Source organism: Coregonus clupeaformis, chromosome 7 (assembly GCF_020615455.1).
Source record: "Coregonus clupeaformis isolate EN_2021a chromosome 7, ASM2061545v1, whole genome shotgun sequence".
In the NCBI taxonomy this organism is placed as follows: Eukaryota; Metazoa; Chordata; class Actinopteri; order Salmoniformes; family Salmonidae; genus Coregonus; species Coregonus clupeaformis.
The window spans coordinates 37286039-37313418 of NC_059198.1; the positions used below are offsets into that span (position 1 = coordinate 37286039).

The 27380-nt window shown below is 44.3% G+C and overlaps 4 protein-coding genes and 1 non-coding gene across 7 annotated transcripts; 3 read left to right on the forward strand and 2 right to left on the reverse strand.

Moving 5' to 3' along the window:
* Positions 1 to 12603: 12603 nt before the first annotated feature.
* Positions 12604 to 15626, forward strand: c7h11orf65 (chromosome 7 C11orf65 homolog). The gene is made up of 10 exons (XM_041880220.2): positions 12604 to 12692; positions 12911 to 12966; positions 13193 to 13301; positions 13387 to 13479; positions 13571 to 13624; positions 14152 to 14361; positions 14544 to 14677; positions 14834 to 15004; positions 15126 to 15181; positions 15312 to 15626. The coding sequence occupies exons 2-10, from the start codon at positions 12932 to 12934 to the stop codon at positions 15464 to 15466; spliced, it is 1017 nt and encodes a 338-aa protein (XP_041736154.2). The 5' UTR covers positions 12604 to 12692; positions 12911 to 12931; the 3' UTR covers positions 15467 to 15626.
* A 162-nt stretch (positions 15627 to 15788) lies between these two features.
* trnac-gca lies at positions 15789 to 15860 on the reverse strand. The gene has a single exon. It is a non-coding gene; the product is annotated as a tRNA-Cys (tRNA).
* A 3349-nt stretch (positions 15861 to 19209) lies between these two features.
* Positions 19210 to 20738, forward strand: LOC121569340 (proteasome maturation protein). Its single transcript, XM_041880217.2, has 6 exons — positions 19210 to 19315; positions 19759 to 19859; positions 19953 to 20013; positions 20158 to 20259; positions 20363 to 20456; positions 20556 to 20738. Exons 1-6 carry the CDS (start codon positions 19313 to 19315, stop codon positions 20621 to 20623), a joined length of 429 nt encoding a protein of 142 aa, XP_041736151.1. The 5' UTR covers positions 19210 to 19312; the 3' UTR covers positions 20624 to 20738.
* Positions 20739 to 20819: 81 nt separating this feature from the next.
* Positions 20820 to 22684, reverse strand: LOC121569339 (sperm-associated antigen 16 protein-like). Of its 2 annotated transcripts, none has more exons than XM_045221392.1 (3): positions 21937 to 22684; positions 21582 to 21795; positions 20820 to 21364 (listed from the first exon to the last, which is right to left on the reverse strand). In XM_045221392.1, the coding sequence occupies exons 1-3, from the start codon at positions 22675 to 22677 to the stop codon at positions 21327 to 21329; spliced, it is 993 nt and encodes a 330-aa protein (XP_045077327.1). In that variant the 5' UTR covers positions 22678 to 22684; the 3' UTR covers positions 20820 to 21326. The 2 variants fall into 2 exon arrangements, with proteins under 2 accessions (XP_045077327.1, XP_045077326.1); XM_045221391.1 differs by having other exon boundaries at positions 20820 to 21387; positions 21491 to 21795.
* A 103-nt stretch (positions 22685 to 22787) lies between these two features.
* LOC121569341 (NADH dehydrogenase [ubiquinone] 1 beta subcomplex subunit 4) lies at positions 22788 to 27334 on the forward strand. 2 transcript variants are annotated; one of them, XM_041880218.2, is made up of 3 exons: positions 22788 to 23069; positions 23399 to 23542; positions 27170 to 27334. In XM_041880218.2, exons 1-3 carry the CDS (start codon positions 22893 to 22895, stop codon positions 27230 to 27232), a joined length of 384 nt encoding a protein of 127 aa, XP_041736152.1. In that variant the 5' UTR covers positions 22788 to 22892; the 3' UTR covers positions 27233 to 27334. The 2 variants fall into 2 exon arrangements, with proteins under 2 accessions (XP_041736152.1, XP_041736153.1); XM_041880219.2 differs by having other exon boundaries at positions 23399 to 23483.
* The last annotated feature ends 46 nt before the right edge of the window (positions 27335 to 27380 follow it).

Sequence of the window (27380 nt, forward strand, 5' to 3'; positions counted from 1 at the left end):
GAGCAGGCGTACCAAACCACATTCCAGCTATGATAATGGACCTAGACTAACAATATCGAACACAAAGCCTCACCACATACTTGCTGCTTTAAATAGTGCCTTTAATGAGTGCAGGAGGGTCTATTTAACTGTATTGTACTAAAGAGGGTGTTTTTCTCTGTATTCCAGTTACATGGATGCTGCCTTATGCTGTGATGCAGCTGTTTGTCTGTGTGGATAGGTTAGACAGATTATAGAATGCAGCTAGTCACAGTTCCCTCTGGCCATTTTCTATGATGTCACTTGGGAAGGGACACACATGGCTGCACACCCAGAGCAATGTGTGCAAGCTGTAATGGTTTTGTCATGCATTAGTCATCTTGACTGCAGAACAGAAGAGTCAAGACAAACCCCCGAGGTCCATATTGAAAAGGGCTTTGTCTTCATTTTGTCTTCAATGTGTCTCTTCAAAGCCTGCCTGTTTGTGTCTGTTTCTATAGTGTTTTGCACAGTAATTATTAATAAATCATGCAATGTTATGAAAGTATGGCTCTCGGGCGTCGTTACATAAATATTCAGTGGGTGTAGGTGCTATCAACAGTACTCATGCCGTTTCATACATGCACCTGCTTGTCTTTGTCTCTACACTTTGAAGGACTTCTCCCCACTGCAGTTCAACCTGTCAACACAACATTCGAATGGGTGTCTTCTAATAGTTATTGCATAATGATGGGTTATTTAAAATGTCAATAAAAATTGTCATTTATCAAATCTGATCTTGTCAGTAATGGGCTTGAACATTTTGGCAGAGTTTTGGACTTGAGTGCTGCCATGGTTAGGCCTTCCCTTCCCATCCTCCCTTTCCATCTACCTCACACCCTGGCAAGGTTTCTCTCTCTTTCTCTCTCTGTCTCTCTTTCTCTCTCTGTCTCTCTTTCTCTCTCTCTCTCTCCGGGCGTATCCCCAGAGGTAGGTGGGCATATGCATGGCCACCACTACACCTGCACCACTGGGTGAGATTTGAAGCTGGCAGTGTTGACAGTGACACTACATATACAGTATAGACAGGCACAACACTGCTGTCCTTCCCTGCCTTGTGTGCATTGCTCTGTATATACTAGAGTATAATGACATACAGTATTTTCCTATTTTTCTAGAGAGGGACAGGGGCAGTGTGTAACGTGTGATTACGTAAATTGACTTTGTATTTGTATAGAATCTTCATTCTCCATAGAGAAGCTGGATGCAGAGATCCAGTGTTACGTGAATTATTTAACAAACTATTTTAGTGTCTCTGTGCGTCTCCCAAAAGGTTGTAAGTCTTTTGGGATTTAAGTAACGGCCAGAGTCCCGGTCTGCATAGTCAGAGATATTTATTCATTGAGAATTCTGCCATCACAATTTCAGAGTCCATCTTTTATACTCATACGTCATACAAAAATAAATCCCTTCCCTCTGTAGGCGGCCTGTAGTTTTCCACTCTAAAACTGCTCTACTGACCTTCAGTTCACACACACACACACACATGCATACACACATACATACACACACACACACATATCCTACTCCCTGCTTTACTCAGTTATTGCCGTTCTCACAATATTCTGCACCATGTTTTCATAACAGTTTCTCCCCTCCCTAAATTGGGAGGCCTCTTTATCTTAGTTTCTCAGTTGTCTTTGTTGTCTGGCCTAACTCTTACTCACATTGCTAAATAGTGGCTCAATGCCATAGCCTTTACTGGTCCTACACTCACACATTTCTAACACATTATACACAGTTTCAGGGTGTAATAATTAGTCATTAATAATTAATCTATCAATTCCACCCTTTGACTAAATATTACACACATACAAAATATATGTTGTTATAGAAATGAATCACACTCATTGAAGTATATAAGTTGGTTTGCATATTAAAACATTACAGGTTCATCAGTGTTACCCCATGATTAAAAGCATAACGTTACTTTTTTAGCAATGGTAACTAGTACATCATACTTAAAATGAGACTTTAATACACAAAAGATCATTACAATAACTTTTAAACTAGAGATTTATAGTTCTAGGAAAACATCCAGTCTCAAATTATCTGGATCGCCGTCGTCCTCCACCAAGCCTGGTAGGTCATATCCTTCAGTCGGAGTCCGGGATTGGGCCGTATCTCACCATCTGTTGGGAAACCGCCTTGCTCACCAACCCTCAGACACAGGGAATAAGACAACATCCACAAAGAACAAGTATACCCATAGAAGCTATAACTTCACCCAGAATAGTTACAACAATAGTTTTCCATTTACCAAATATGTTATCAAACTAACCGTTTATGGAGCTATCAATACAAGAGTTCTCAGCCAGTTCGTTCGCCAGCGTGGTGAGTCCCTGAAGCGCTTTGGTCACGGACCCGTCCGGTGCTGTATTGTTTGGGGATGAAAGTACAGCACATAGATCCAAACAGAACACAAACCCCGTCCCGCTCAGCCAAAAGCATATCTAAAGCTATTCTATTCTGCCATGCTATTAAGCTAGTTGCCGCTGTCTGCTCAACTAATCCCTTTATTGCATCACGAGTGTGGTTTATAAATCTTTGCTGGTTATAGTAAATATCATTCATCCAATCTACGTTTTTATTAATTGTTGACCACCAGAAAAGACTTGATTCAAACCCAGCTGCGATCTGATTCCTAGCTTTGAATTGTTCTGGAACCCCTCGAGGTACTCCTATCCCATCAATATATATATATATCCTTTCATCAAAGGATCCCGGGAGGAGGTTCTACTTTCTACGTGACAACTCACCAGTCTCTGACACGTTTGATTGTTTGCGTATGTAGGTGAGTTCACAATCAGTTATCACCACACAACCATCAGATGTCAGCACGGGCCTGGTTTTGGTTCCTAAAATCCTCTGGCTGCAACAAAGAGGAGAGATTAGTCATGGTCTCTTTTAGTTGTGATATTCTCTGTGTGGGAGCAGGAGCTAAGAGGCCCTACCCTGTATCCTATCTTACTAGTCCTAGAAAAACAATTAGAATCCCCTGTGATTTCAAACTGAGGCAACCCAGGTCGGGATGACTTTGTTATCGGGGGAAACAGATAGTGCAAGTTACCATAAGACTCTTTCACCACATTCCCAGGTGGCTTGCATGGAGGATAAACCTGACACAGAGTTAAAGCCTGTCAAGGGGAACAGAGTAGTTGTTAACCTTGGTTTGGCTGTCCTACAGGCATAACAGTCCTCTTTAGACCGTATACTGAATCCATTCCAACCACAGGTTAAAATCTATTTACTCCGTCTCCATCTGTACTACTTCCTTCAGGTCTATAGTTTGCACTGTCTCACTACCTCCCTCAGAGAGGTTTACTCTATAGGGTGCCCCAGTTGAAGAAGATATCTCACTTGTCAGGTCTGTAATCTGTTTTAGCATAATTCAGACTTTCAGACAGTACCTACCCTCATATGGGTCGCACTGCCATTTCTGATAATTCCCTACTTTCACAATACTACACCTGTCCCTAAACTGTGTATGGAGATTGACATATCCCCCCCCGCTTGGTATAAGCAACTACATAGTCCCAGGATGTACATGGTGACATACATATGGTGATGTCCTTCCCTAAAGTCCCTAGTATTTCCCCTTTCTAGCTGTCTCCTATGCCTTTTCAACTTGTGTTAGGTTAACTACCACTTCTGGCTGAAACAGGAGGGTCCGTGTGTGTTAGGAATATGGCCCCCACAATCAGACAGCTACCTACCGTCGGGAGACCTGTGAATCCCCACCCTCGCCCTGAGAACATGTCAGACGCCAGAGGCCAACCTATTGCTTCACCTTCTATCGAACTCACACAGGGATGATCAGAAAGGGTAAGGGAATCTTCGTTAAGGAGCCAACCCCCGAGCCCTAGTGATGATCGGTTCTTTCTCCTAACTCTGTGTTTGTTCGTCAGGTGTAGCTGGGTTTACCTTTTTGCAGTGAGTGACATGCACCCAGATGGATCTCTCAGCTATTCTGCTGGCAAAGGCAGTACTTGGTAGGGCCCTTCCTGCCAGGCCTGCTTCAGTCTCCTGGTTAGATAGAGTGGGTCACCTTTTCCTTTAGTTCACCTGTGGGGCACAAAACCTCTGACATACAGGTGTGGTTAATAAACTACCTTCTCACGTGTTCTGCTAGGGTGCTCTCTAGTTCTATGTCTGCCTGTCTGGTCCTGCCAACTGTGGCATTCTGTAAGGTCTTCCAAACACTTTCTCAAAGGGGGATAACCCATCTTTATCTGGGGTTACTCTAAATTTCTTCCCTTCACTCCGTGATAACTCTATAAAATCCATTTCCAATTGCTGGAAAGGGTACTTAGCCGGAGGATACTCACCCTGAGGTGCCCTTTGTCTGCCCTGGTGATTATTTTGAGCACAGATAACACATCTTGAACATTTTTTATTTTATATACAGTGGGGAAAAAAGTATTTAGTCAGTCACCAATTGTGCAAGTTCTCCCACTTAAAAAGATGAGAGAGGCCTGTAATTTTCATCATAGGTACACGTCAACTATGACAGACAAAATGAGAAGAAAAAAAATCCAGAAAATCACATTGTAGGATTTTTTATGAATTTATTTGCAAATTATGGTGGAAAATAAGTATTTGGTCAATAACAAAAGTTTCTCAATACTTTGTTATATACCCTTTGTTGGCAATGACACAGGTCAAACGTTTTCTGTAAGTCTTCACAAGGTTTTCACACACTGTTGCTGGTATTTTGGCCCATTCCTCCATGCAGATCTCCTCTAGAGCAGTGATGTTTTGGGGCTGTCGCTGGGCAACACAGACTTTCAACTCCCTCCAAAGATTTTCTATGGGGTTGAGATCTGGAGACTCCAGGACCTTGAAATGCTTCTTACGAAGCCACTCCTTCATTGCCCGGGCGGTGTGTTTGGGATCATTGTCATGCTGAAAGACCCAGCCACGTTTCATCTTCAATGCCCTTGCTGATGGAAGGAGGTTTTCACTCAAAATCTCACGATACATGGCCCCATTCATTCTTTCCTTTACACGGATCAGTCGTCCTGGTCCCTTTGCAGAAAAACAGCCCCAAAGTATGATGTTTTCACTCCCATGCTTCACAGTAGGTATGGTGTTCTTTGGATGCAACTCAGCATTCTTTGTCCTCCAAACACGACGAGTTGAGTTTTTACCAAAAAGTTATATTTTGGTTTCATCTGACCATATGACATTCTCCCAATCCTCTTCTGGATGCACTCTAGCAAACTTCAGACGGGCCTGGACATGTACTGGCTTAAGCAGGGGGACACGTCTAGCACTGCAGGATTTGAGTCCCTGGCGGCGTAGTGTGTTACTGATGGTAGGCTTTGTTACTTTGGTCCCAGCTCTCTGCAGGTCATTCACTAGGTCCCCCGTGTGGTTCTGGGATTTTTGCTCACCGTTCTTGTGATCATTTTGACCCCACGGGGTGAGATCTTGCGTGGAGCCCCAGATCGAGGGAGATTATCAGTGGTCTTGTTTGTCTTCCATTTCCTAATAATTGCTCTCACAGTTGATTTCTTCAAACCAAGCTGCTTACCCATTGCAGATTCAGTCTTCCCAGCCTGGTGCAGGTCTACAATTTTGTTTCTGGTGTCCTTTGACAGCTCTTTGGTCTTGGCCATAGTGGAGTTTGGAGTGTGACTGTTTGAGGTTGTGGACAGGTGTCTTTTATACTGATAACAAGTTCAAACAGGTGCCATTAATACAGGTAACGAGTGGAGGACAGAGGAGCTTCTTAAATAAGAAGTTACAGGTCTGTGAGAGCCAGAAATCTTGCTTGTTTGTAGGTGACCAAATACTTATTTTCCACCATAATTTGCAGATAAATTCATTAAAAATCCTACAATGTGATTTTCTGGATTTTTTTTTCTCAATTTGTCTGTCATAGTTGACGTGTACCTATGATGAAAATGACAGGCCTCTCTCATCTTTTTAAGTGGGAGAACATGCATAATTGGTGGCTGACTAAATACTTTTTTTCCCCACTGTATATATTTTTTTATAATGAGTAATCCCATATGCCACAAAGTGTTGTCTAATTTTTTTATAATGAGTAATCCCATATGCCACAAAGTGTTGTCTAATCTGTTCTACCATCCATCCCTCCTTTTGACACATGTCACTGCCCATGTGTCAATATTATCACCTACCTAACAATCACTTAGGTAATATTGGTAATTTATCATCCAATTGCCATCCCTTATTTTTATTTATTGGTAAAATAAACTATCTTAAAGTCCTCCTCTCATGCCTTTAGAATTTACCAGTGTGGATGATTAATTAACACCAGAAAGTTAAAACAGAGTTCAGAGGCAATTGAAATTCCATCCCATAGTATACCAAACATTACCATTATTCTAAGTATTTAATAAATGTTACTTATCCCAAGTGTTCATTAATCCTCATGACATTCATTCTCATAAGAAATCATATATACCCCAAACTCAGTCAACACCGAAAACTCCATAAAATTCACTGTGCGTGCTCCTCCAAGACCTATCACCCTTGACCTGCTGAAAACCCCCCAAAATTGTAACAACAAGACTTTATAAACATCATACTAGGTGTGTTGTTTTTTCTTTGAAAAACCCCATTTAAAAAACAACAACCAAACAGCCAGGTCATGAGGACTCCTGATTTCTCTCTTCCCCTTCTGCCTACAGTTTCTTAACTGGTGCCCTTTCCTTGCACAGTAACTACACGGTTCCTCACATTCTCTAGCAAAATGTCCCGTTTTGTCACAATTGTAACACTTCCACTCACTCCTGTCTCCACTATTACCATTTCCTTCTTGTCTGTCTTTGCTACCGTAACCTCTCTTCTCTCCTAGGTATTGACTAATAGTCTCACTGTCTCTAATTCAACCCAAAACCCCATCATCCAATGCACTCCCAGCAGAACTGAAAAAAAAAAAAAACAGACTGTGATTTCCAGGACACTGCACCTTTGTTTCTGGCCTCACTATCTCCCCGGGAATTGGCCCTCCCTCAAGGTCCCTCCCAATCTGCTCTTGGTAAACTGCAAACCTTTTATTGCTTCTGGTTTCATAGGGTATTGCTTCTGATATGGCCTATGATTAGATTTGGGTATCACCTGTACTGGAATTACCCCTTTTATTAATCCTACGTCTGCTGGACCCCGGGACCACAAATGCTCTGGAACTTCTTTTAAGTCTGACTCCTGTTGTTCTGTCAACAGGTATTCCTCTCCTCAGCATCTGCTATTCTCATGTACTATCTGTGGATGGGCTGTGTTGATCGCCACTCACAATATTGACCCAATCAGTGATCCTCTTACCCTTGGATACCCACTGGCCCATGTCTTTCCAGTCCTCTGCTGGCTCCTTTGCTAGGGACACATGTGGGCTCCATATGTCCCTGAACAGTCTCTGACTTTGGGGCCCTATTTCCACCTCCACTACTGCGTGGGTGTTGTTATAGTGAAACCATTTCAAGGCTATAGTCCTTTCTGTGGTTTTAAATAATGCTTTCTCATAGATTGCATCTGGACCTGGGTGTTTGTTATACCAGAGAGTACAGTGTAGGTCATCGGGGGACATTTTAGTGGGGCCTGGTACTACATCATCAGCAAGTTCCATCAAGGTTCGGGGAATATCAGTTATTCCCCCCCTAAACAAATCTTGCCTATACCAATAACATGGCTCCCCTTCCCCACAGACCACCATATTGTCTCTGACTATGTGTACTTTCATTCCCCTCTCAGCGGAAATGACAGCCACATTCAATTTAGTCATTACATCACGTCCTAGTAAATTTACCCGACACAGCTTAGATATCAGGATGGGTATGGTTGCCTCTCATCCTGATTGGTCATGTTTTAGGGTTATTGGGGCTGATAACCTTTCAATAAATTGATGACCAGAGGCAGATCGCCTCTGATTTTCTCCCCATCAATCCTGACTCCATCTGGCTTGTCTGTTGCACAGGTTGCTGTCCTGCAGGCTCCCGTATCACAAAGGAATTTAATTTTCATACCCATTACTGTCAATGTCAAATAAGGTTTATGTTCCTGTTGAAGTGCTAAGTCAATAGTAGCCAATTCAAACACCTCACAATTTGGATCAAAGGGTTCCTTAGTCTTCCCCCCACTAGAGTCTACTATTTTTCCCTCAAGGACTAGTCACGCCTTATCTTCCTCTTCCTCACGCTCAAAGCTGGGGGATGGACTTCTCTCTCTCTCTTCTCTCTTTTCTCTCCTGTCTGACTTTATCTGCCCTTGTCCTGTACTCCTCTATCTCTGGCTCTTCCTCACCTTCATCTTCCCTTCCTCCTCCAGCCCCTTCTTCCTCATAGGGAGGTGGGGCCGGTGGGGGCAACATTATTCCCCTGCACTCTCCTTCTCCTCCCTACGTATTCATCATCTGGATTTTCTCTCCATGCCTGGTCTGCCAAGTTTGGATATAACCTTTCTGCCCTCTGCTCTGGGGGAGGCACGGAGACCTCAACCTTCACTTCTCTTTCCCTCTCACTCACTTCTCTTTTCTTCCTGCCTTCTTTCTTGGCTCTGTCCTGTCTGTTATTCTGCTCATGATGGATTGCATGTCTCTCTGAGGCTATTACACAATTCAGTTATTTTCCCAACATACTCTCCGTGATCGGCCCATGGCAAAAGTGTCCTCTGGGCATCCCCTGAAACCCACTGCCCTCTAACGGCAGCCCAAACCTTACTATTCCTGTTTTGGGGTGGGTCATTCCTTCTACCGCTCTGGCCACGTCCTCTGTGTTCATGGCCTGTCTGCTAAATGGCATTATTATTATTACTGTATACATCTAAGGTTGCTGGGGCCCCTTTCATTCCCCGCCAATAGATTGGGTAAGGCTATCAGTGGGTACTGGCCCCCTCCTACTCTCTCTCTCTCTCACTGCTTATTTCTCCTTTACACACCTTATGTATCTGTTTAAGCATGGATTCGAGTTTATCTGCGTCTAGACGTCCCTCAAAACCATACCTCTCCCTCCACCTGGTTACATAATGGAGATTTCTTCTATCCCTGGATTCCATTTTAATTACATCAAGCATTTCTCGTCCCCAGTAAATTCTGGGACCTCTTGTGAGGATTTGCCCCCCATGGTTGGTACTGTTAAAAATCCCTTAGCCACCTCTTCTATATAACAAGTCAATTTAACAAGTAATTCAAAATAGCTTCACACAACAACACCTTGAATCACCCCTTCCTGTATATGTAATCTTGACTAGTCCCCCAGAATTATCTCATACTTTTACAGAGGGATTGATCCCCACAATGTAATCTTGATAATTCCTGACAGTCTCATACAACAGGAATGGGTTCTCCCTCCTCTATACAACCACCCGGAATTATTCATGTGACTTTTGAGCAAACATTAGGTCTCACACGTATACAACCTTACATGATTATTGGTGTTGTATCGGTAACCTGGAGTTTATAAGGCTCCAGAACGGATAGAGTTACAGCAAAATCTACAGTTGTTTGTGACTTTTGACTTTACTAATATTCTATTTCTCACACATGCTACTTTAATTCCTTCTGGTGTACTTTTTGTATTTGTTTAACCCGGATTATTTGTTGACTGTTCAATAATCTCTTACAGGTTACATCCCATAGGTGTACTTTTAATAGTTCCTTCTATTTCAACACCGGGTAGTTTCTTTTGGTAATGGCCTATTACCGTGAATCATTACGGACCCACCACCAGGTTGACTAGTCCCCCAGAATTATCTCATACTTTACGGAGGAGTCTATCCTCACAATGTAATCTTGATAATTCCTGACAGTCAACCCCACATTTCACTTAAAATGGCTACGCATTGATCAATTTGCTACTTTTCAATATTTTAGCAAGTCCTCAAATCAATTTCACCAAGTTAATGAATAAAGACTACTGACCTTATCCTTGCAGCCGAGATTCAATGTAGGTTTGGATTCCGTCACCGTCTCTGTCATTAATCAGGTGTCCTCTGGCCTGTTTTAACCCTTAATGTCAAAGGGCAGGACTTTCTATTTACGAATGTATCATTCGCCCGTCGACGGTTTTCAGAGTTACCTGGAATGACAGAAACAGGGTATTGGAGTCCGGCTCAGAAGGACCAAGCTGTTACGTGAATTATTTAACAAACTATTTTAGTGTCTCTGTGCGTCTCCCAAAAGGTTGTAAGTCTTTTGGGATTTAAGTAACGGCCAGAGTCCCGGTCTGCATAGTCAGAGATATTTATTCATTGAGAATTCTGCCATCACAATTTCAGAGTCCATCTTTTATACTCATACGTCATACAAAAATAAATCCCTTCCCTCGGTAGGCGGCCTGTAGTTTTCCACTCTAAAACTGCTCTACTGACCTTCAGTTCACACACACACACACACACACACATGCATACACACATACATACACACACACACACACACACACACACATATCCTACTCCCTGCTTTACTCAGTTATTGCCGTTCTCACAATATTCTGCACCATGTTTTCATAACAGTTTCTCCCCTCCCTAAATTGGGAGGCCTCTTTATCTTAGTTTCTCAGTTGTCTTTGTTGTCTGGCCTAACTCTTACTCACATTGCTAAATAGTGGCTCAATGCCATAGCCTTTACTGGTCCTACACTCACACATTTCTAACACATTATACACAGTTTCAGGGTGTAATAATTAGTCATTAATAATTAATCTATCATCCAGTCCCTTACAATCCTACACATTAAGGTTGAGGTACTGCCTTACCTCCATAACTTGCTACATTTGCACACACTGTATATATATTTTCTGTTGTATTTTTTTGACTTTATGTTTTTTTTACCCCATATGTAACTCAGTGTTGTTGTTTTTATCGCACTACTTTGCTTTATCTTGGCCAGGTCGCAGTTGTAAATGAGAACTTGTTCTCGACTGGCTTACCTGGTTAAATAAAGGTGAAATAAAAAATAAATAAAAAAATGAAGTAGAGAAGAACATCCATAGACATGGAGCTGCTGCTGCAGTAGACAGACCACTTCCTGGACCACATGGTCATAACAGAAAGGCTTCAAGTCTGCACAGATAATCTTATTAGCTTTATTTATGTTTATTTGTGTGTGTGTGTGTGTGTGTGTGTGTGTGTGTGTGTGTGTGTGTGTGTGTGTGTGTGTGTGTGTGTGTGTGTGTGTGTGTGTGTGTGTGTGTGTGTGTGTGTGTGTGTGTGTGTGTGTGTGTGTGTGTGTGTGTGTGTGTTTGTCAGTTGTTTTAGTCTGCCCTACTCATAATCCTCATAAAAGTGTGAATGTGTGTTTTCTTGTGACAGATAAGTGTGTTCATTGTTCTATGAAGTTGATGTGTTCTCAGTTGTGTTTGATTTAATCTCGTTCCCAGACACTTCCGCCCAAATGCGCGAAGAGTCTGGTGGGCCAATGCCTCAAACTTGGCCTTCATTAGCCAATACAGCGTGCAGGGAGAATCTCACGGTGGATAGGCATTGGTTTAATCAGCTAAATCTACCAACCAATCATCTTCCACAACACCTTCCCCCTAACCCTCCCCTGTACGCTAGCACACCACAAGCAAAAAGGCATGCCTTGCAGTCATGTTTTTAAGTTATGTACCCAGTAGGTCCCTCAAGTCCTCTGGCACTGGCCCTTTAACTATCCCAAAGCCTAGGACCAAGAGGCATGGGAAGGCAGCTTTTAGTTACTGTGCCCACAGCCTCTGGAATAGTCTGCCAGAGAACCCGAGGGGGTCCGAAACTGTGGACATTTTTAGAAGAGATCTTAAAACACACCTTTTTAGCTTTGCTTTTCCTCAGGGTGCTTTTTAGTCGTTCAGTTTTTATTATTATTCTGTTTTTTATCCTCTTATGTTTTGTTGTGTAGTAAATGTTTTCGATTTTATTTTCATAGTTTATTTTATTTTCTCCTGTGAAGCACATTGTGTTGCATTCCATGTCTGAAGATGAATGGGGAAAGAATACGGTTTTGGGATAAATGCCAAAAATAAAGTCTGAGGTTAACACAAGTTTAGGAGATCTTGTATGGGGGTGCTAAAATGCCAGGGCATCATTTTTGTCCCAGTCCGCCCATGGGTGAAGGTGCAAGGTGATGAGCTTGATGCTCCTTTCCAATAAATATCGAGGGGTCTTATTCTGGTGACATGATCATCGATGCTTGGCTGCGTTTGACAAATACAATTAATCTAGCTTTTTTGTCAATAGTAATCTCATCATGTAGGCTATACCCGCACTATATCGGCTAGCTGTTGGCTAGAGCGCACGTACCAATACCAGAGTGGGCAAACTCGCTTTATAACGCAACATTTTTTGTCAGAAAACCTTCAATAGAGTTGAAAATACGATGGAAACCCATTTAACTTGTCTTTTTTTTATTCGGTACATGGGAATTTAACCGCAAATTTTATTTGTATGTGCACTACGTCATCACGCACATACTTTTTTATCCACAACAAAGTATATTTGATGGAAACACATCTGTGGTAGGAAGTAGAGCATTTTGTTTTTATGCGAATTTTTGCGTATTCGCGTGAAAAAATATGTCGCCAATTGGATGGAAACCTAGCTAATGACACGCTCTGCATGTTGCTTGGTAACCAAATGGCGTTTGCGCAAACAGGAAAATCCTGACATGGATTCACTAACTGTTACCTATATATCAAAGGGCCAGCGTTCTGTTTTGAACAGACACATTTAGGGTAAGTTCTGTGCGTAATTGGAATAGGTGGATCATCATAGTGCGACGAGGGTAGACAGTTCGTTTTCCTGCGCAGTTGCTGGCCGAGTCACTTGTCTGTGTCTGTCTTTTGCCAGTGTTTTTTTTAACGCATATCTGTGTTCTGTTTTGCTGCATAGTGTCTCTGTCCGTTGTGACCATTGCATAACAACAGTTCTTTAATGTTCTTTGTATTTACAGGCACAGGTCCAGTTCATAAGCATGGAGAAGAAAATTGACAATTACGCAATAGAAAGGTTAGCAGAAGTTTATTCTCAAACTCAACATTAAATGGATATATAGGCCTCCACCACCTAACACCTAAAGTTACCATGCCTCAGTATTTTAGAGCAGGTATAAGAGAGGTGCCACCACTCCAGCAGTAAACGTGAAGGTTCATAGTACCAGTCGCACCACCCCACTTCAACCACTGATCTCAGCCCACCATAGGGACCCCTTTAAACTTTAACCCCCCCCTTCCAGTGCCCCTTCATCCCCCCTAGTGGAGAATATGGTGGAGCTGGACGGCCGGCAGCAGAGAGTCTACCACAGGGCTGCCAGGATGATACAGAGGACATGGAGGAGACATGTGGTGGGTGGAACCACAACACAACACACACACACACACACACACTAGCATGCACAGACTGTGTAACTTCTCTATCTCCTATGTGTAGGATACACGCGTGTTCCAGTACTTCAAGAACCTTGTGAGGTTCCGTAACCAGGGAGACCCTCGACTCCTGCTCAAATACGTCAACCCCAGAGAGGTTAGACACCTTACACACACACACATACATACACACACACACACACAGACACACACATTGACCATAATGAATGTTACTATGGTTGTTGCAGGCAGATATTCTGGATGCTGCGGCAGGAGTCCACATCAGATTCAGACTGGGAGGGGTAAGTTCATTTTGTCAGTGCTAAAATGCAGATTATAAACTGGGTGGTTCAAGCCCCGAATGCTGATTGGCTGACAGCCGTGTTATATCAGAGCTTCTGAAAAAGAACAGGAGAGCCTCTCACTTTAGGAGCTCAGATGCGATCATTTAATAACCAACGTTTGGACAGACAAGCTGTCTTCATCAGACCGTATACCATGGGTATGACAAAAAAATCATTGGTATTGCTCTAATTATGTTGGTAACCAGTTTTCAATAGCAATAAGGCACCTCGGGGGTTTGTGGTATGTGGCCAATATACCACGGCTAAGGGCTGTATCCAGGCACACTGCGTTGCATCGTGCATAAGAACAGCCTTAGCCGTGGTATATTGGCCATATACCCCCCCGAGCCCTATTGCTTAAATAAACACCCATCACTCGCAATACTAATACCTGAATTTATTTCAAAACCTATCTGCGATGATTTATGCAATACAAATAGATGTGTGCATGCTAATGTGAGATTTGTTTTTCTCTCCCCTCATAGACCACCTTTCCACCGAGCATCTACTATAAGATCTACACCCACCGACCCATCGTGGACATGTGTGCCAACAGCCCCAAGGACTACACCCACCCCAGGCAGAAGAGGCCCGTCCCCAGGCAGATACACAATGGGAAGCCCCAGGTGCAGGACGACCATGCTGGCTGGTACCGCCGCGTGGAGAACAACGGCTGGAGACTGCTGTCTGGGAAGGTGGTGCAGAAGTTCTAAATCCATGATATCACACTGTATCAGATGTGGGTTCAGTATGATATGGTTGGAACCGCGAACAGAGATACTTTGTTGCCTTCGTTGCTTTAGTGCAGGACTCAGCGACTCTGTGAAAGAAGAATCATTTGAGAAGCGCTGTGCTCTCTCTCTCTGTATTGGTTCAGGCTGCTCTGTTAGGTGACATCATCACGTTGGAGACCAATGGCAGGAAGGTGGAGTTTCACCATTCCAAACTGCAGCGTCGTCAGGACGTGGACAGGAGGAAGAAGAGGAGGAAGATGGAATGGCTGAAGCAGATGTGAGTTAGTGTGCGTCCTTACCTGCAACAGCACTACTCACCTGTCCCCTCACCTGTATGCTCAAACTGCATCATTATTGCTAACCTCTAATAGCCTCACCTGTCCCTCTACCTGTCCGCCTCACCCTCACCTGTCCCTCTACCTACTGTCTGCAGGTATGACCTTGGCTGTCTGCATGCGCGTACAGAGTATAGTGAGACAGCCATGCTGGTGGAGCGGTCAGCCCAGGGCATGATGGACGCCATGGAGCAGCTGGGACCCAACCACATCGTAGAGTGGGAGGTGGACGAACTACTGGAGTGGACCAACGCTCTCAACTTTGACGAGTAACTAACCACCATAATATGTATATTTTTTTATGATCCTTTATTATAACAGGTGATCCCATTGAGACAGTTGGAATACGGTGTTACCCAAAGCAACAATGTTTTTTAAATATTTCTGCAGGTATATTAATGACTGGAGGGATGTGGGCACCAGTAATTCCTCTGAGTCTTGTAAAGGTAAAATGATTTATTCCTTGACCTGACTCAGCACATAATAACCACACCAACAACATCAGTGGGATTATAGCACCCCCTCTGGTCAAAGGGAGTAATAAGTCTCTTTCACTCTATTTCTCCTTCTGCCAAGATAAGAGGCTGGTACCGTCCAAGCTGGAGCCTTGTGTTGAGTTCACTGTGCTGGGGCAGGAGGACAGCCAGGTGGACACTTACAGCAGTATCCTCCACCCTTTGGTCTCCAGCCTCATCAAGTCAGAACACTCCAAGGCCAATTTCTCTGACTGACTGACTGACTGACTGACTGACTGACTGGCTGGCTGACTGCATTGAATCGCTGACCACACCAGAAAAGTACAATACCGACCATTAGACACTACTACTATGACACTATGCATTGAGATTCAATTTTAATGTGATGAGCAATAAAGCAAAGTGGTGAATGTAACTTTATGTTGATAATACATATTTATATATATTGTTGTAGCTAAGCGTAGGAGTGTTTTTTCGAACCTGTGATGGGCCTAATGACACCAGATGTAGGCAAGCCAGATACAATGTGCTTCTAAAGATTATACCTATTGATGTTCAAACATGATCACACAAAATGAGGGGGCACCCGGATTTGAACCGGGGACCTCTTGATCTGCAGTCAAATGCTCTACCACTGAGCTATACCCCCGTACTCCTAATACATGAAAATTATTTGCTATATAAATCTTCAACCAAGTGTATTGTACATATAATATTAGTATGATAAACGATATATGATTCGGAAGTGTCGTCAAACAGTAAGAGAGAGTCGGAGGTCGGAAATGCCCGCGTGTAGTGCGGACGAAATGGAGAAAAGGCTGGTGAAGCAACAGCTGTGTTGGAATGCGAACCATATGGGGGTCAGTTCTGATGGTATGCTGCGATAGGATGAGGGTCATGGACCAGAAAGGTCGGTAGTGGAAAGACATAGGAAGAAGAGAGATCATGATACAGAAAGCAGTGGAGCGTCTAGTATAGAAAGCATAAAGAGGGCCAAGGTAGGAATCAAGAGTAGTGATGTATTGGAGTGGAAAGTGGTGATAGTGTTTGATGAGACCACAGGGCCTCACTTACACCCTATCCGACTAACTAATGACATAGAGAAAGAGGTAGTTTGGTTCATTGGAAAAGGAAGATTGTTAATATTGTGTGGTAGCCAGGCTCAACAAGAGAAGATTCTGAAAATGGAAAAGCTTAATGGGAAGAAGATTAAAAGCCATGTCCCTGGTGCTTAAACTAGATTGAGGGGAGTCATCACTGGGGTCCACAGATGATAAAGAAAATGTGAAGGGAGGCAGAGTGATTGAGGCCAAAAGGTTGATAAGAGGGTCAAAGTGAAAAGCTTATCAGTGATGTTGAGGTTTGAGAAAGTCTTGCTGGGAAAAGCACAGATAGGATTCCTTAGTTTCAATGTTAGAGAATTTGTCCCATATGCATTGTGGTGTATTAAATGCCAAAGAATGGGACATGTACAGTGGGGGAAAAAAGTATTTAGTCAGCCACCAACTGTGCAAGTTCTCCCACTTAAAAAGATGAGAGAGGCCTGTAATTTTCATCATAGGTAGGTCAACTATGACAGACAAAATTAGATTTTTTTTCTCCAGAAAATCACATTGTAGGATTTTTAATGAGTTTATTTGCAAATTATGGTGGAAAATAAGTATTTGGTCAATAACAAAAGTTTCTCAATACTTTGTTATATACCCTTTGTTGGCAATGACACAGGTCAAACGTTTTCTGTAAGTCTTCACAAGGTTTTCACACACTGTTGCAGGTATTTTGGCCCATTCCTCCATGCAGATCTCCTCTAGAGCAGTGATTTTTTGGGGCTGTCGCTGGGCAACACGGACTTTCAACTCCCTCCAAAGATGTTCTATGGGGTTGAGATCTGGAGACTGGCTAGGCCACTCCAGGACCTTGAAATGCTTCTTACGAGGGGGGGGGGGGGGTAGAAGGATTACTTTATCCTATCCCAGGTATTCCTTAAAGAGGTGGGGTTTCAAATGTCTCCGGAAGGTGGTGAGTGACTCCGCTGTCCTGGCGTCTTGAGGGAGCTTGTTCCACCATTGGGGTGCCAGAACAGCGAACAGTTTTGACTGGGCTGAGCGGGAACTATGCTTCCGCAGAGGAAGGGGAGCCAGCAGGCCAGAGGTGGATGAACGCAATGCCCTCGTTTGGGTGTAGGGATCAGAGCCTGAAGGTACGGAGGTGCCGTTCCCGTTTCATCTTCAATGCCCTTGCTGATGGAAGGAGGTTTCACTCAAAATCTTACGATACATGGCCCCATTCATTCTTTCCTTTACACGGATCAGTCGTCCTGGTCCCTTTGCAGAAAAACAGCCCCAAAGCATGATGTTTCCACCCCCATACTTCACAGTAGGTATGGTGTTCTTTGGATGCAACTCAGCATTCTTTGTCCTCCAAACACGACGAGAGTTGAGTTTTTACCAAAAAGTTCTATTTTGGTTTCATCTGACCATATGACATTCTCCCAATCCTCTTCTGGATCATCCAAATGCACTCTAGCAAACTTCAGACGGGCCTGGACATGTACTGGCTTAAACAGGGGGACGCGTCTGGCACTGCAGGATTTGAGTCCCTGGCGGCGTAGTGTGTTACTGATGGTAGGCTTTGTTACTTTGGTCCCAGCTCTCTGCAGGTCATTCACTAGGTCCCCCCGTGTGGTTCTGGGATTTTTGCTCACCGTTCTTGTGATCATTTTGACCCCACGGGGTGAGATCTTGCGTGGAGCCCCAGATCGAGGGAGATTATCAGTGGTCTTGTATGTCTTCCATTTCCTAATAATTGCTCCCACAGTTGATTTATTCAAACCAAGCTGCTTACCTATTGCAGATGCAGTCTTCCCAGCCTGGTGCAGGTCTACAATTTTGTTTCTGGTGTCCTTTGACAGCTCTTTGGTCTTGGCCATAGTGGAGTTTGGAGTGTGACTGTTTGAGGTTGTGGACAGGTGTCTTTTATACTGATAACAAGTTCAAACAGGTGCCATTAATACAGGTAACGAGTGGAGGACAGAGGAGCCTCTTAAAGAAGAGGTTACAGGTCTGTGAGAGCCAGAAATCTTGCTTGTTTGTAGGTGACCAAATACTTATTTCCACCATAATTTGCAAATAAATTCATTAAACTTTTTTTTTTCTCATTTTGTCTGTCATAGTTGAGGTGTACCTATGATGAAAATTACAGGCCTCTCTCATCTTTTTAAGTGGGAGAACTTGCACAATTAGTGGCTGACTAAATACTTTTTCCCCACTATAGCTGCTCAGTGTAAAGGAAAGAAAAGATGTGCCAAGTGTAGAGGGGCACATGATTACGGTGAATGGGAAGCAATGTGAAGGTTAAGTGCTGTAATTGTGGGGGAGAACACAGTGCAGCATTTGGCGGATGCCAGGTACAGAGAGAGGCTCAGAGATATAGGATCAGTCATGATGTATGTTATGCAGAGGCCGTAAAACAGATTAGTAGAACTACAGTGCGGACTGATGGAGCTTCCTGTAGTAAGTGGACCTACTGTCGGGGCTGGTGCTTCTGATGGTTCTGGCATGGTTTCGAGGCCTATTCAGAGATCTTGTGCTCATGAATGTGCGGTGTCAAAGGACACTTTGATAATGAATAAAGTTGACTTCATAGCTGTTATTGGTAAGGTTATCAATATGACTCGGGTTGTGGAAAGCAGAAATGCCAGGTTGAAGGTTATTGTGGAGACGGCAAAATAGATATATTGGGTAACAACAGATGTTACTGTTGAAATGGTTGTTGAGATGCGGAACAATCCTAATGGTGGAGTGTTTCAGCGTGATATAGATCAAGTTTGATGGGGTTGGGGAGTTTTTTGGGGGGGACGGTGCGGTAGAATTTAGGGATTTTTTTGGTTTTTAATGTTATTTTAATGGTAGTACAGAATTGGGAAAATCATGGTTGATCGTACATTCCAGCACAGTAGGTGGCGGCATGCACTGTAAACGTTTGTTTGTGGACCGCCATGACATCATAGAAGAAGATGAAAAATAAGAAGTGTCGTCAAACTAACGCGACCCTGACCGGAAGTTTTGTACTAAGAGTGGAAACAGCCGCATCACAGCGACAATGGTAGCTATCAAATTACCAACATTTGTTGTTTAATTCATACATTAAATGTGTGTTTGATAGATAACTATGTTGTCTATACGAAATACCAATGAATCGTGCGGTTTTGTTAATTTATTGCTTGCTGTATTTGTAGAGATGTTTGGATTTTGATTAGTCACTCATGCCAGTGAGCTAGCGCTAATCAGCAGTGAAGATGTAGCCAACGTTAGTTCTAACTAGCTATTTGTGTTGGTTTGTGTCAGTCAGTTTGGTTAATTAATCTAAGTTGGCGCCAATCATCTTGCCTACCTTTTGTTTCGTGCCAGCTAGGTAGTTAACAATGTAGCAGTTAGCTGAAGTTAGTTCGGCTTTTTGGGATGCAGAAATGTGTTAGCTAGTAGGTATTCATCATGCCTCTACTATAATGTTAGCTAATTGAGTTGTGTTCTTTTGTTCGTTTCCAGAATACTCGTGGACTCCGATCACAGCTAAAGGACAGTGTACCGGTGACGGGCATGGGTCCACAGGTTGGGGCTTATGGCGTTCAGGACACACTCAGGAGCGGGTGAGAGAACAGTCTCTGCTGGTCACTCATTCAACTCAAAGTATATAACAGTTTGTGAGACATAACTGATATTTGAACTCTTCCCTCTCTCAGGTTCAGCAGTGTGAAAAATGAGCTGCTCCCCAGCCATGCGTTGGAGCTGTCAGAAAAGAATGTGAGTGACACAAGACGCTGTTGTTCTGAGCTAAAGGCATATGTTCTGGAAGTTAAAACAAGTCTTCAGGTCTCATACAACTTCTTTCTTCTAACCACTTCTGCTACTTTAGCTCCAACATTGCATTTTGTCCTCCCCTTGCAGTTTCAGCTGAACCAGGACAAGATGAACTTCTCCACCCTCAGAAACATCCAGGGCCTCCACGCTCCCCTGAAACTACAGATGGAGTACAGGGCAGCCAGACAGGTAGACGCATGTCTCTCTGATCTTCATTGAAAACAAAGAATAGTGTCGGAGAAAATGCAATAAGCAACTTTCCCACTTATCCCTTATCTCTCTCCCTTCTCAGATCCAGCGCCTTCCTTTCCTGCAGAGCTCACACCTGGCCCTGGACACTCTCAAAGGGAATGATGAGAGCATCAGCTTTGAGGACATCCTCAATGGTAAGAGACACTGTATACAGAGGAGACAACAGCAGAAAGAACACAGTTGAAGTTAAACTAATGTGAACTTAGCACTATTTTGTGTCTATCTCCCTGCAGACCCAGCCCAAAGTGAGATGGTGGGTGAGCCCCACATCATGGTGGAGTATAAGCTGGGCCTGATGTGAGAGCCATCAGACCCCAGGATGTTTGTGTTTACCCTCTGTTCACTTCCTCATGAGACAGCACTCAAGACTTTCGTATTGTTGGATTCCTTTGTTTCTAATAAATCCTATAACTCAACCGTGTTGTTGCTGTATTACAGGTGTGTGGTAGTGTTTTTGGTGTATGCTTGCTTGCTTCATTGAATTTCTAGAAACAAGATGCATTACAACTATTTTTATTTTTCAAACAAAGATAACATTTGTGTTTAGGTTTAACTCTTATGATGCTTATCCATCATGACCACACATAAATATGTCTGTCAGATGCCCCTGACAGTAGGTATTCTCCCTTTTGGTCAAAAACAACGCTGCGCCAGGTCCTCGTGATTCAGCACACACGCCACTTGCGAGTACGCCCAATCCACCACTCTCACCTCGTCCCCAGCAACTGCCAGCGTCCGGCCCGACGGGCTGAAAGCCATCCGGTTGCTAGGCTGCGGCCCCGTCTCCACAGTGAACACGTCTGCTGCCCTCCTGAAGTCCCACAGCATGACAGCGCCACGGGAATCGCAGGACGCGATGAGGTCACCAGTGGGGCTGAGTGAGGCGTGGTTGATGGCGCTGCGGTGGCCGTAGATTGTCTGGGCAAACGGCGGTCCGGGTGTCCCACAGGGACAGGGTATTTTCAGCCAAGGAGGTGAGCAGGGTAGTGTAGAAGGGGGGAACTCTACACTGTTGAGAGAACCGGGGTGGCCGTGTAGTCACCTCTCACTCTGCAGGTCCCACACCTTTTATAAATGGATAATCATGATGTCTACAAATATGATGGCACACTACCTCAGTCAGAGTATGTTTGGCAGGAGAACAGGAAATATTGATTTCCTAACTAACCTTGACCGTGTCATCCAAGGAGCAGGAGGCCACAAAGTCTCCGCCAGAGTGGAAGGAGCAGCTCCAGTGTGGCCCTCCAGGGTCCGCACACAGCAGCCCTCAGAAAGGTCCCATATCTGGACGCTGGTGGCCCCCAGCTTAGCCCCGTCAGGGTGAAGGCTATCCCCAGAGAGCCAGTCGCTGTGCCCCTGGCCTGTAGCAATTAGCACTCCTTCAGGAAGCCTCCAGAGCTGGTCATCACTAGCTGAGGCAACCACTAGTTTGCTTCGGTGAAGAGCCAGGAAGCTGACAGGCAGGGTGTGGGCCTAGATATGTTTTATTGTGAAAAAATAAAGAACAGTAACCATGATAACATACAATAACTTTTAGTAGTTTGAGTTGCTATTAGGGAAATAAAATGCCTTGATATATAAAGGGTGAGCAGGGTATTCATCACAACATCTTACCTTGAGGGTGTTGGTGAGGCGGAAGATGGCTACCTTGAAGGACCCTGAGCAGACAGACATTTTCCCTCTGTGGGCCAGCTGGGGGTTAACACAAGTGTCTGGGGGAAACTGGGTCTTTGGAGGGGGTGTAAAGACTGACCCCATCCCCCTGGTGCTTGTGGTTACCCCTGTCTTGTTTGGGGTGAGGCTACACTCAGAGGTGGGGTGGGGAGGTTGAGAAGGAAGGGTGTTGTGTAATGTGACATCTAGGCTGTGGGCTTGCCCTAACGCCTTGTCCCTCTCCAAGCTGACCAGCATTTTCTGCTTCAGAGCTGCCTGGTATTTCTCGTTCATCTGTTTCAATGCTGGATCATAGGAAGCGCCGTGTGTCTTCAGCTTTCTAATGTCTTCTATCAGTCTTTTCTTCTCCTGGCCCACTCGCTTGTGGAAATCTCTAGCTTTTCGGAGCTTGACCAGAGTCTGTCCCGCTGCTGAGGCTGTTTGCCTGTATTCTCCCCTCTCCCTCTGCGCGTTTTTCAGCTCGCTGCTAAGAAAATGCTTTTGCGTGTACACATCTGGAACTAGCCCCACATCCTCCGCATTAAACAGACATTTGTGCGCCATCTCATTCCACTCCGTTTGAAAGCAGTTCAGCGTTTTGTCCATGCCCATGCTGACGAGGAAGTTGCGTGGAAAGTCGTTCACCACTTCGGCTATGCGATAAACCGTTTTCGATTGGAGCTTCGCGGTAGTGAAAGCCATAATCGGAGTCTGTGGGTATTGTAACAGACTAGAGGTAAAATATATCGGATGCTGGTTGTTGTCTTTGTGGACATTTTTAAGCACTCAAAAGATGACAGTCCCGTGTGGAATGCTTCGTGTTGCCATGGGCAACTAGACTGCTGGAAGAGAACGTGATACTTTGGTAATCTAATGACGTTGTCTGTCTCTACCGTCATTGGTCTGTACTCACAAACATGGCGGACTACCGCGAAGCGCCCTTGGTCACTCGGCCAAAAACGCTGGACCCAGCTGAATATTTCAACCTTTCGCTGGACCAGAGACGTGCGGAGGAAGAGAGGGCTGGTTTAAGGGCCCAGCTGAAGAGACAATATCAGATGCAGCTAAACAACCCGCACAGAAAAGAGCTTATAGTAAGTAGAGTGAGCTAACATGCTAACGCTAGCTAGCTTGCTAATGTCAGACCCACAGTTCACCCAGGGGTAATGCTATTGATGGGTTTTGCTAACGTTACTTTTGTTGATGTGACCTTGATGTTACAATTTCATAGTAATTTTGCTATTTAAACTAATTTGTGATGCATTGTTGTATTCAGTTAAATGTATTCTGGGGGGACATGACTGTTTCTGCATTCAACCGTTTTTGCCACGATAGTAGTTGACTGCAATAAGACTGACAAAGACTGGCACCAACTCTCAAAAATTGGCCATCATTATTGACATGCTGTTTTTTGTATTTACAGGAAGACCCTGCCTTGACACGCTGGGTGTACGCACGCACCAACCCCTACAACTACTTCAGAGCCACCAAGAAGACGTCGCTGCTAGGTGGGCTCTTTGGAGTGGTTCCCCTCTTCGTCCTGTACTATGTACTGAAGACGGACAGGGTATGGATGAGATGACACAAACCCTTTATCCTACTCATTCCCTGACATTAGGGGTCTATTCCAAATCCACCCTAGCCTCTATACCAGTGGTCCCCTGTAGCTCAGTTGGTAGAGCATGGCGCTTGCAACGCCAGGGTTGTGGGTTCGTTTCCCATGGGGGGCCAGTATGAAAATATATGCACTCACTAACTGTAAGTCGCTCTGGATAAGAGCATCTGCTAAATGACTAAAATGTAAAAATGTCACCAACCTTTTCTGAGTCAAGATCACTTTGAGTCAAAATGCAAACCGAGATCTACCGCTCAGGGTTTTTTAAAAACATGACTTAAACGTAAGCCTTTGCAACATTAACCAATTAAAAACAGTTCTGTAGCAATGAGGTTTGTGCAGTAGGCTATAGGCCACATACATTATCACTGTATATTGCTATGCCTGAATTACCCTGCTAATGTTGTTCTTCTTGGACCATTTACAATATATATGTTTTAATGTAGGTATATGATTACACTGGTAATAGATCATTTGTTGTATTACTTGTAAGGCACAGCTGAGTGGGCATAAAATATATATATATATCTTCTTTTTTTTACTGGACAGATGGCCTGCACCTGAGGGGAGGGAGGGAGCAGAGGTGAGGCTGCCTCTCACCTGACTCACCGTCCCTCCTCGCTGCCTCCCTCCTCTGAGAAAAGGGGACACAGTCTTCCAGCTGATGGCGAAACTCAAGTCGCACTGCATTATTTCTGTCTCATTCACCAATTCATGTTGTCACTGCTATGACCAGAGAACGTGAAGAAATATTCCTAGATTATAACCCCCCCCCACACACACACACATATAAAAAAAAAAAAGAATAAAAACAACAAGCTTATCGGAACACTTTGCTATACTCCTTCAGTGCAGCAGCAGTGCTGGTTGTAGCGTGAGTGGAAGTAGGGAGAACGCACATTTTATGGCTTAAAGTGTTGACAGTGCTGAATAACAACTTAAACATGAACTTACTCATAAAAACAGCAGCTCTTTGCTGTATACGTTTAGTCTCTAGTCATGGTTTAGACATTTCACAGTATCAACTTTGCTGTGCGTTCAAGGTTTCTTTTTACAGTCTATGGCTTGTGCAGACACGGTGATCTGAGCTATCTGATTGGCTTATAGGTGCACTTGATTTGCACTCTGGGCCTGCTGGTTAGGCAGAGTTTTACTTTCAGACACTAGGGATGCTGAATCAAGTGCACCTACCGCCAACAGTGCTAGGGGTGCTGAATCAAGTGCACCTACCACCAACAGTGCTAGGGGTGCTGAATCAAGTGCACCTACCACCAACAGTGCTAGGGGTGCTGAATCAAGTGCACCTACCGCCAACAGTGCTAGGGGTGCTGAATCAAGTGCACCTACCACCAACAGTGCTAGGGGTGCTGAATCAAGTGCACCTACCGCCAACAGTGCTAGGGGTGCTGAATCAAGTGCACCTACCGCCAACAGTGCTAGGGGTGCTGAATCAAGTGCACCTACCGCCAACAGTGCTAGGGGTGCTGAATCAAGTGCACCTACCGCCAACAGTGCTAGGGGTGCTGAATCAAGTGCACCTACCACCAACAGTGCTAGGGGTGCTGAATCAAGTGCACCTATAAGCCAACAGTGCTAGGGGTGCTGAATCAAGTGCACCTACCACCAACAGTGCTAGGGGTGCTGAATCAAGTGCACCTACCACCAACAGTGCTAGGGGTGCTGAATCAAGTGCACCTACCACCAACAGTGCTAGGGGTGCTGAATCAAGTGCACCTACCACCAACAGTGCTAGGGGTGCTGAATCAAGTGCACCTACCGCCAACAGTGCTAGGGGTGCTGAATCAAGTGCACCTACCGCCAACAGTGCTAGGGGTGCTGAATCAAGTGCACCTACCGCCAACAGCGTGTGCAAATGAATAGGAACGCAGGGCTTTATCGTTGGGTTTTTTACAGAAATGTTTGGTGATCGACCAGTCAATCGCGATCAACCGGTTGGTGACCACTGCTCTATACTAAGGCCCTTTGTTTAGATATGAAGGGATTGGGTGATCTGGTGGACATTCTTCCCATCAGAGGGCTTGTGAAGTTATTGCCATATTGATCATACTGAAGTAGTCCTTTGCCTTGGTGTAGGGGTTAGGGATTGATTTGTAACTGTTGTGTAGTGTGCGGAAGATGAATCGTACATCAAACATGTACATCTACACTGAGTGGACAAAACATTAAGAACTCTTTCATGACAGACTGACCAGGTGAAAGCTATGACACATTAAAGATTTTTCAACCTTGAGACATGGATTGAGTATGTGTGCCATTTAGAGGGTGAATGGGCAAGACAAAATATTTGTTCCTTTGAACAGGGTATTGTAGTAGGTGCCAGGCGCACCGGTTTGTGTCAAGAACTGCAACACTGCTGGGTTTTTCACGCTCAACATTTTCCCGTGTGTATCAAGAACGGCCCACCACCCAAGCATTGGAGTCAACATGGGCCAGCATAATAATATAATAATAATAATATGCCATTTAGCAGACGCTTTTATCCAAAGCGACTTACAGTCATATCCCTGTGGAACGCTTTCAACACCTTGTAGAGTCCATGCCCCAACGAATTGAGGATGTTCTGAGGGCAAAAGGGGGTGAAACGAAATATTAGGAAGGTGCTCCTAATGTTTTGTACACTCAGTGTATCTATGATATGAAGGTACATTCGTACAGGGCCACCATACTGTGCCCACTAAGGTCATCCATTGAACTTAGACACAAATGCAGTCTAAGACAGCATTGATGGGTGTATGAGCCCTCAGACAGAGCCAGTATTAAGTCTCAGTTCATTCATCTTAGCTCATCGACATGGTGAAATTACCAATTTGCATTATGGGAAGAAAATCCACTTTGATGCTTTTGTCTGACTCAATAATAGTTGAGGTTTCTGCCAAATGTTTTTTGTGAGAAACTAAAGTCAGGGGGAAGAACATGCGCAATGCTATCTAAGCTCATCTTCTACTGTAGTGTCTCAGTGACAGTCTACATGGCAGCCTGTCGTTCTCCCTCCATTGTTATTGAATCAGAGAGAGCTGTCGCAGACCTGGGTACAGAGGCTCACACTGTGCTGTAACTCCTCTCTGCTGTTTCTCCACTGAGAGGAAGAAAAACCAACCTGGATTTATTAATGAGACGTTAGTTCATATTATAAATGTATTGATGGATGAGGAGTCCCCTGTAGCTCAGTTGGTAGAGCGTGGCGCTTGCAAAGCCAGGGTTGTGGGTTCGTTTCCCACGGGGGGCCAGTATGAAAATTTATGCACTCACTAACTGTAAGTCGCTCTGGATAAGAGCGTCTGCTAAATGACTAAACTGTAATGAGGTTGCTTACAGCAGGGCTTCCCAAACTCAGTCCCCCCACCGGGTGCACGTTTAGGTTTTTACCCAAGCACTACACTGCTGATTCAAATAACCAACTCATTATCAAGCTTTGATTATTTGAATCAGCTGTGTAGTGTTAGGGCAAAAACCAAAACGTCAACCAGAACAGAGTTTGGGAAACCCTGGCTTAGGTGACGATGCTGTCTCTCTGTTGCCTCGTGACCTCATTAACCCCCCCTCTCTCTCTGTCTGCAGGACAAGAAGGAGGAGCAGATCAAAGCTGGGACCTACGACCGCAAGTTCAAGCTTGCTTACTGACTTTGCTCGTCACAGACTTCCATTGTAAAGTGTTGTAGAGAAAATGTCAGAGTGTGTCTATTATTGAGAACTGAATAAAACTTCCTTTATTGTTGAAAAGCAGTTGAGTGTCTGCCTGTCATTACACATTCAAGGGCTGTGAATGGAT

Excerpts from the sequence above, each read along its gene's own strand:
- c7h11orf65 (XM_041880220.2), top strand. The coding sequence starts at position 12,932 with ATGGAGAAGAAAATTGACAATTACGCAATAGAAAG. Across the intron at positions 13,625-14,151 it reads TCAGATTCAGACTGGGAGGG|ACCACCTTTCCACCGAGCAT; the intron begins GTAAGTTCATTT and ends CTCCCCTCATAG. Across the intron at positions 15,182-15,311 it reads TTCCTCTGAGTCTTGTAAAG|ATAAGAGGCTGGTACCGTCC; the intron begins GTAAAATGATTT and ends CCTTCTGCCAAG.
- LOC121569340 (XM_041880217.2), top strand. Across the intron at positions 19,860-19,952 it reads CAGGACACACTCAGGAGCGG|GTTCAGCAGTGTGAAAAATG; the intron begins GTGAGAGAACAG and ends TCCCTCTCTCAG. Across the intron at positions 20,457-20,555 it reads CTTTGAGGACATCCTCAATG|ACCCAGCCCAAAGTGAGATG; the intron begins GTAAGAGACACT and ends ATCTCCCTGCAG.
- LOC121569339 (XM_045221391.1), bottom strand. The coding sequence starts at position 22,677 with ATGGCTTTCACTACCGCGAAGCTCCAATCGAAAACGGTTTATCGCATA. Across the intron at positions 21,796-21,936 it reads GCCTCACCAACACCCTCAAG|GCCCACACCCTGCCTGTCAG; the intron begins GTAAGATGTTGT and ends AAACATATCTAG. Across the intron at positions 21,388-21,490 it reads CCTTGGATGACACGGTCAAG|GTGTGGGACCTGCAGAGTGA; the intron begins GTTAGTTAGGAA and ends CATTTATAAAAG.
- LOC121569341 (XM_041880218.2), top strand. The coding sequence starts at position 22,893 with ATGGCGGACTACCGCGAAGCGCCCTTGGTCACTCGGCCAAAAACGCTG. Across the intron at positions 23,070-23,398 it reads CGCACAGAAAAGAGCTTATA|GAAGACCCTGCCTTGACACG; the intron begins GTAAGTAGAGTG and ends TTGTATTTACAG. Across the intron at positions 23,543-27,169 it reads ATGTACTGAAGACGGACAGG|GACAAGAAGGAGGAGCAGAT; the intron begins GTATGGATGAGA and ends CTCTGTCTGCAG.